Below are 9,339 nucleotides of genomic sequence, written 5' to 3'. Positions count from 1 at the left end.
ATTGAGTTCCAGTGCTCTTGTTTTCTTGTCTCTGCTTCCTGTATGTGTTCATTTCCTGTCACTTCACCTCTGACATGAGTGTTGCCTCCCTTACCTATAAATACCTGGTTGCAAATTAGGACACACCTGTCCCTGGTTACAAAATCAGGTTTCTTCCTATACCTGCCCCTGTCCATCTGGACAGGGCTTGGTCATTGTTTGTTTGTTGCAACCTTGGCAAGTGTAGACCTTTTTGTGCACTTCCAGGCTACATAGGTTTTCATTTTCTCTCAATAATTAATTTTTTGCACTGCGCAACGCCTGCCGTCTCTGCATCCTGGGTGGTCACGCTTAAAGCTTCACTTGCACGAACATGATTATGTTTTTAAGCCAAATTCTACTACCATATTTTTCGGATTATAAGTCGCAGTTTTTTTCATAGTTTCGCCGTGGGTGCGACTTATACTCCGGAGCGATTTATGTGTGAAATTATTAACACATTACCGTAAAATATCAAATAATATTATTTATCTCATTCACGGAAGAGACGAAGCAAAATGTCAGCAATCGTCACACACACGTCAACCAACAACAATTCGGCGGGGGACGGTCATGGCAGAAGTGCATTGTGGGTCATGGGATGCTAACTGCTATATGCTATATGCTACTGCCGTAGCTATTAAAATGGATCATTTCTACATTGGCGGTAACTTATAAAAACTGAGAAGGGCTGAACAAAAATGGCACCGAAAAGGAAATCATATACTGCAGATTACAAGCTGGACGTAGTGAAATATGCAGCAGAAAACGGCGATCGAGCAGCAGAAAGAATGGACGCTAGCGGCGCATACCAGGAGCGACAACGAGGAGGAAGATTTCATCGGATTTATCGATCAGGAGTGACAGATTGTTTGGTAAATGTATAGCATGTTCTATACGTTATAGTTATTTGAATGACTCTTGCCATGATGTGTTGCGTTAACATACCAGACATGTTCTCAGTTGGTTATTTGTGCGTCATATAACGTACACTTATTCAGCCTGTTGTTCACTATTCTTTATTTATTTTAAATTGGCTTTCAAATGTCTATTCTTGGTGTTGGATTTTATCAAATAAATTTCCCCCAAAAATGTGATTTATATACTCGAGTGCGACGTATATGTTTTTTTCCTTCTTTATGATGCATTTTCGGCAGGTGCGACGTATACTCCGGAGCGACTTACAATCCGAAAAATTTGGTAACCAGAAAAAAAAAAGTTTGAGTTGGAAAACAAATGTAATACACAGTGTTTTAGCATCACTATCTGATTTTATGGATGTTGCAATCGTATGTGCACAATATGTTTTATTTGTTGCTCTTTTTTTTCCCCTCGTATTTTACTTAAGTAACTGTATGTAGAAATGGCGCCGCTGAAGTGGCAGCTGGTTGCTTCAGCTCTGTGCTTTTTTTGTGTGTTTTATGTCCTTTGTGTTCATTAATGTTTGGTTCTTGTTTTCATGTGTATTTACCTTATTTTCTCAGACTTTTTGAATCTTCACCGCAACCAAATTTTTACCCATTGTGTGATAAATAAAGTCTATCCTATCCTATTACTGTCCAAAACAGTGCTTAAACACAACAAAATACAAAGACACATATATATATATATATATATATATATATATATATATATATATATATATATATATATATATATATATATATATATATATATATAGTGTGTGTGTAGATGTATATATTTTTTGTATATATACATTTGTTTAATCTTTATTTACAATTATTTTATGTTATGTCCCTTAATTACAGTAAATATACCATTAAAACAGGGGTATCCAAACCTTTTGACATTGGGCTAAAATAATTTGGCCAACTGCATGTAAAGTAACTATATATATATACATATATACCATATATACACAGCATATATATATATATATATATATATTTATATATATATGTATATATTTATATACACATTTATTTATTTATTTATATATATATATATATATATATATATATATATATATATATATATATATATATATATATATATATATATATAAATAAATGTGTATGTATATATATATATATATATATATATAATATATGAAATGCTTCAAGCTAGGGCTGCAACTAACGATTAATTTGATAATCGATCAATGTGTCGATTATTACTTCGATTAATCGATTAATAATCGGATAAAAGAGACAAACTACATTTATATCCTTTCCAGTATTTTATTGAAAAAAAAACAGCATACTGGCACCATACTTATTTTGATTATTGTTTCTCAGCTGTTTGTACATGTTGCAGTTTATAAATAAAGGTTTATAAAAAAAATTAAAAAATTGCCTCTGCGCATGGGCATAGCATAGATCCAACGAATCGATGACTAAATTAATCGCCAACTATTTTTATAATCGATTTAATTGATTAGTTGTTGCAGCCCTACTTCAAACATGGATAAGTGTGGAGAGAGTGTTTTACATTTTCTCCATCATGCACTCTAATATGGGTGTATTTTTTTTTTTTTTTAGTGGTGTTTGGCGTTTTCCATAATATCCACAATGTTCATCGAGTAGGTTGTGTTATTTGTGACCATGTGTGTTGACCTTTATATTAGTTGGATTTATTTTTTTTGACTATGGAAAATTGTTTGGATTGTGTCATTTAAGTAAATACTGTGCTATTATTTCAAAGTACTTTCAAGAATGATTGATCTATTTTACTAACATTGTCCACAAGATGGCAGCAAATGTATAGCATTCAGACACTGCCTGGTATTTAAGATTAATTTGAAACCACTCTGCGGTGCGATGCTTTGTTGAACTCATGACGGGCCAAGTGTGGCCCGCGGGCCGTAGTTTGGACACCCCTGCATTAAAATGACGGTACTCTTGTAAGTGGGTAAACTTACCAAATCCCAAATGTCTCTCTCTCTCTCTCTCTCTCTCTCTCTCTCTCTCTCTCTCTCTCTCTCTCTCGCTCATGTTGTACATGTAAAGTTAAGAAGGTCAAATATTTTAGATAATTAGGTGGACATTAGTGTTGGGAGCTCCCTTGAGAAATTTCACACTGGAGTGATGCAAGAAAAAGTGTTTCGCTTTTACTCATAAGTTCCATGTCTCCTAAACAAACTCCCACTCCCAATTAGTCAGAGATATACAGTAAGGAGGAGGGAACGTCTTCGTGAGGATCATCATGTAACCTTCATAACCTGCAGCTCCTCTCAGCTGCAGGAGCTGTCAAAGCTGCTTCTTTGCCATGACTCAATCTGGAAATTCCTCCCCACCTCAACAGTTTGTAAGAGCCAAAAAGTCCTTGTGATGTGGAGAATTCACACCTAAAGCACATAAAAAAACCTTCCAGCTCATATGCTAATTGGCACTAGAGCGGGTTTAAGCTACCAGACTGGCACTGCAGAGTAGACTTTTCACAATAATTGAAGCTCCGCACAGCCCGACTGGGTGAACGCATGCTGGTAAACAAACGTTTTGACTTAAACGCTTGAACTGCTCTTTCAACATGGAAGTAGTAAGGCTAAGTGGTTGCCTAGACACTTTTGTCCAGCTCCTAGAAAAATGTCTGTCACAGATCAGTGGTAGATAAACAGACCTGCCTGCGAGCTGTCTCGCTGACACCAGTACAAGACACTGTCAGCGGTTTAACAATGTGAAGGACAGCGCTTTGGCAGCAGGACATTCCCCCTAAATCACATTGTTTTAGAAAAATGCACGATGCTGACAGATGCTATCCTCGGATTCACTTTGCTCCATAACAGGAAGAGGATGCATCTTGGACAGATGGTGTAAAGAGCAGCTGTCTTTGTTTCTATCATCAAGGAAATACATTGTCTGTCTGCTTGCTGTTATGTAATTGTATAAATGAGCACTTACAGTAAAATGCAAGCAGGAGAGTAATAATGAAAGATGGTTAGCCCGCCCACAGAAAGAATGTTTTATCCAACACAGATTTCTCTGCCCGGGATGGCGACAGGCGGAGAATCCTTGTTTTTCTCAAGCAAATGAAAAATGATAATTGTTTATGGTATAATGCTGGGAACATAAATAAGTAAGAGGATCCCTGAAAGGGGAAATCAATTATTTATGTAAGCAGTTTTACACCACAGGGCTTTAACAGTTTTAACAGAGTTTTAATTCATTATTTATTTATTATGACCCGCACTTAAATTTCCTGTAAATTGTCACAATATCCAGCTACAATAATATGGTCTTTTTTAATATAAATATTACCTGATTCACAATGATATGTATTGTCATTCATTTAAGGATATGTATCCATTTATACGGTTTACTATACTACAATAATATTTGTGGGCGGTTTGTGAATGCAAACAGTTAGACACAATAAGCAAGAGGGGACAATTTGTATTATAGCTTGACTTCTTTTATTCATTCATAACAATATGTATTGTCTTTCGCAGAGCCTACCCATGTCTAGTGTCAACAGCACAACTAATGGTGAGTATTTTGGTTTGTTTGTATTTTGTCATATTGTATTGACCTGGATAGAAGACAACCCTGAGTATAAGAAAACCCTTTATTTAAAGATCTTTACAGTGGTACCTCGGTTTGTGTATGCTTTACTTTTCATAGGATTCAGTTTTCATGGAAAATGTATGCCAACATTTTGCCATGGTTGTCATACAGCCAATATTTGCTTGTAAAGCTATGTAATCTATTTGCTTGTCTGCGGATTTGAGTGCCCAAACAAAGAACCACGTGCATTGGTGACTGAATCTCTGTGCTTTTATTGATTTGGTTTGGTGTTCATGTCTTTCTAACAAGCAAATAAATATAATATGGTCCATCACATGTAAATATACTGAACAAAAATATAATCGCAACCCTGTTGTTTTTGCTCCCATTTTCATGAGTTGAGCTCGAAGATCTAAAACTTTTACAATATGCACTAAATATATAATATTGTTCACAATTCTGTCTAAATCTGTGTTAGTGAGCATTTCTTCTTTGCCAAGATAATCCATCCCACCTCACAGGTGTGGCTGAATAAACCACATGATTACTGCACAGGTGTGCCTTAGGCTGCCCACAATAAAAGGCCACTCTGAAATGTGCAGTTTTGTATCACCTCTCTGTGCCACACGCCATCGAATGTGAGCATTTGCCTACTCAGCCAGGTCGAGACCACGTTGAGGACGACGAGCATGCAGTTGAACTTCCCTGAGACAGTTTCTCACAGTTTGTGCAGTATATTCTCTGGTTATGCAAACCAATTGTTGCAGCAGTTGTCCGGGTGGCTAGTCTCAGATGATCATGGAGATGTACCCGCTAGATTTAGAGATCCTGGGCCGGTGTGGTTACACGTGGTCTTCGGCTGTGAGGCCGGTTGGATGTACTGCCAAATTCTCTGAAACGACTTTGGAGACGGCTTATGGTAGAGAAATTAACATTTAATTCACGGCCAACAGCTCTGGTGGACATTCCTGCAGTAAGCATGCCGACTGCATGGTCTTTCAAAACTTGCAACATTTGTGGCATTGTGTTGTGTGATAACACTGCACATTTCAGGGTAGGCCTTTCACTGTTGGCAGCCTAAGGCACACTTGTGCAATAATCATGCTTTTTAATCAGCATCTTGATATGCCACACCTGTGAAGTGGGATATATTATCTTGTCAAAGAGGAAATTCTCACTAACACAGATTTAGACAGAATTGTGAACAATATTTAGACAAACCGTTTTTGGGTATACAGTATAAGTTTTAAATCTTTGAGTTCAACTCATGAACAATTGGAGCAAAAACAAGAGTGTTGTGTTTATATTTTTGTTCAGTGTATGCGATTAAACATGTATTTCACACTTCTACATGTCAGAAAAGGCGTAGGAAAAAGCAGAGCTTATTTACTCCTACACCTTTTCCGTTTTTTAGCAAACAGGCACACAATTGTTTAGTTCCTGTACTCAATGTTCAACACAAACAACCAATTAGTCAATAAATAAATCAGTAACGTTTACATAAATAAATCAATAAAGTTTACATGAATAAATAAATCATAATTCACATAATTTTCTGAATATGTAATAGATGATTACATTGTGCTTTATTTATCAAGTTCAAGATGTATATCTAGATTCTTCTTTCTTGCACTGTGAGTTTAAACCGTTTCTTAAACTGGATCATATTTGTCCATTGTTTGACTTCTTCACTTAATCTATTTCATAATTTAATTCCACATAATGATATACTAAAGGTTTTAAGTATTGTACGCACATACAAATGTTTTATTGAGTCTGACTGCAAGATAAGTCACCATTTGGTCAAAAAAAAGTTTCACGTGCCGGCACTTTGATAAAGATGGTGAGAATCATTTTGCTCATTTTTTTCATTTATTATCTAAATATAAAATAAATGTTCTATGGACCAATACATTTTTGGTGACATATTTGTTTGTTTAGTTGATCTTTTTTATGTTTTTAGGACAAAGTTAATACAAAAGGAGACGATTGATTACGTCCTAAAAAACATTTCCTTGCTAATGTGATTTTTTTTTGTCAATTAAAGGCAATTATAATTGCAGATAATGGACTGTTTTATTTTCAGTTTTATTTATATTATTTTATATATCCAAATCAAGGCCCATACACTTTTAATCACCGCAATTAACTTATTTCTTGTAAATTTTTAATCGTTTTCAACTTGGCCTTAATCATTTATTGGTTAATAATCATTAATCATTAATGTTGTTTTTAATAACATTGTGTACCTAATGAAGTGTCCACTGCGTCTTGATATGACGACCAGCCATAAACATTATAAATGGATCCAATCATCAGTGATCAAATGACTCATTCATTTTAGCGCAGCGTGCATGAATATACAGTTTGATTTATTCATGTGACTTAGTGGTAGTAAGTGATGTTGCAGTTAATGAATAATCTTAATTTCTTACCCTCTTCATATGGCCACAGCTTGTATAATTATGAGAGAACATGCAGAAATGAAAGAGCACAGAGTGCAAAAAAAGGAAAGTAGCCAGCTTTTGCACTGTTCAACATTAAAGTTGATGACCCCGTGGTCTTCTCTGGATGCTTCCCCAGCCTTTCCCTCCCACCATGTCTGTCTTTTATAAACAGCTGTTGTGGTGTCAGGCTCCATTCCGTGCCCTGAGAGGTCACAACAGTCCCAGCGGTGCCCGCGGGGCAGCTCGGCTCCGGTGAGGCTCCGTTCATGGCCATGTTTTTTAGTGTTTGTTTTCTCTTCTTCTCTGTTTGGTCAACCATATTAGTTCCTATTCCACTCCCTGCTGTGACTGTGCAAGTAGGATACTTTCATGCACTTTAACCTCACAGAAAATCTTAATGCACTGTAAACTGCCTCCTAATGAAAACAGTGTATCACAAAAACTGGTCATTAATGACCAAAAAACATAATTCAATATTGTGCTTTTAAAATGCAATAAGAAAACTGAAATATGTGCATTATTTATACATGTAATCCTCCGATAGTGTTTACCATATACTGGCCAGCGCTCTAAAAAGTGTCAGTCCTCAATTAATTACCAGATGCTTTGCAATCTGGAAAAAATTATCAAGATACAATTTTTTTTGTTTGTTTTCAGATTGGTTTTATTTGAACATATATACAGTTTCAAAATGATGCGTCACATGTTCACATTTTCTTTACAAAATGTCAAAAAATTATTACATCTGATATCACTGTTTGTCACATTTGACAGCTTTCACAGTTTTACAGCGTTAATTTAATTCATTATTTATTTATTATGATTTTTATATTAAATTTCCTGTAAATTGTCACAATATCCAGCTACAATAATATGGACTTTTTAATATGAATACTGTATTAACTGATTCACAATGTGATATGTATTGTCATTCACTTAAGGATATGTATCCATTTATAAGGTTTACTATACTATAGTAATATTTGTATATTGTGTATTTGTGTTTGTTTGTATAACCGTATGTGAAAACAGAGGGAAAAACTATATTTCATATTTTTTGTCTGCATTTGGGGCTACAACATAAACTCAGCATTTTAAATATTTTTTTAGATATCACAGAATGTCCACTGTAGTATTAATCAAAAGCATTGTTTTGCGTCTGTGATTCCTTCCTCTCTAAGGCTAAAAATTAAAAATATAGATTTTATTAAAATATTTTTCTTTTTGAGGTTTTTCAGCAAATCTGTGGTATTTCAGTAAGTAGTTGTTGTTCTTCTGAAATATGTGCATTATTTATACATGTAATCCTCCGATAGTGTTTACCATATACTGGCCAGCGCTCTAAAAAGTGTCAGTCCTCAATTAATTACCAGATGCTTTGCAATCTGGAAAAAATTATCAAGATACAATTTTTTTTGTTTGTTTTCAGATTGGTTTTATTTGAACATATATACAGTTTCAAAATGATGCGTCACATGTTCACATTTTCTTTACAAAATGTCAAAAAATTATTACATCTGATATCACTGTTTGTCACATTTGACAGCTTTCACAGTTTTACAGCGTTAATTTAATTCATTATTTATTTATTATGATTTTTATATTAAATTTCCTGTAAATTGTCACAATATCCAGCTACAATAATATGGACTTTTTAATATGAATACTGTATTAACTGATTCACAATGTGATATGTATTGTCATTCACTTAAGGATATGTATCCATTTATAAGGTTTACTATACTATAGTAATATTTGTATATTGTGTATTTGTGTTTGTTTGTATAACCGTATGTGAAAACAGAGGGAAAAACTATATTTCATATTTTTTGTCTGCGTTTGGGGCTACAACATAAACTCAGCATTTTAAATATTTTTTTAGATATCACAGAATGTCCACTGTAGTATTAATCAAAAGCATTGTTTTGCGTCTGTGATTCCTTCCTCTCTAAGGCTAAAAATTAAAAATATAGATTTTATTAAAATATTTTTCTTTTTGAGGTTTTTCAGCAAATCTGTGGTATTTCAGTAAGTAGTTGTTGTTCTTCTGTGTTATGCGACAGAACATCTTGCATCTTGTGCAACATCTTGTTTTGCCCTTGCAACCTTAATTTCACCACCTGTGTGCATAGTTGCAGTCTACCATCTTTGGTATGTGCCTCCAGTACAGGATATACTGTATTTTCTAAACAATATGCGTCTGATCATGAATTTTCTTTTCGAACGGTGTTTCATTGTTTTCTTCGCTTCTTCCACTCTCTTGCTATTGTGGTCAAATTCTTGGTAATTCAACAGGTCTTTTTCCAGATGCATCTTATAGCCCAGGAACTGTTCATTGTTCTTTGCTTGTGGGTTACACTTTCTTGTTAGACTTGTACTTTGTCCAGTCATTGGTGATGGCAACGTTAAAG

General features: G+C 34.7%; 1 protein-coding gene across 2 annotated transcripts in view; it reads left to right on the top strand.

Annotated features, from left to right (window-relative positions):
* The window catches only part of pgfb (placental growth factor b), a 168,074-nt gene that overhangs the window by 145,979 nt on the left and 12,756 nt on the right, over window positions 1-9,339 (top strand). For both annotated transcript variants that reach the window (XM_061968803.2, XM_061968802.2), the window contains one exon: window positions 4,427-4,463. In XM_061968803.2, coding sequence (XP_061824787.1) covers window positions 4,436-4,463 — 28 coding nt within the window. In that variant the 5' untranslated portion in view covers window positions 4,427-4,435. The remainder of the gene's footprint in view (window positions 1-4,426; window positions 4,464-9,339) is intronic.

Source organism: Nerophis lumbriciformis, linkage group LG08, assembly GCF_033978685.3.
Source record: "Nerophis lumbriciformis linkage group LG08, RoL_Nlum_v2.1, whole genome shotgun sequence".
Lineage (NCBI taxonomy): Eukaryota > Metazoa > Chordata > Actinopteri > Syngnathiformes > Syngnathidae > Nerophis > Nerophis lumbriciformis.
This window is presented reverse-complemented; position numbering and strand designations above follow the sequence as displayed.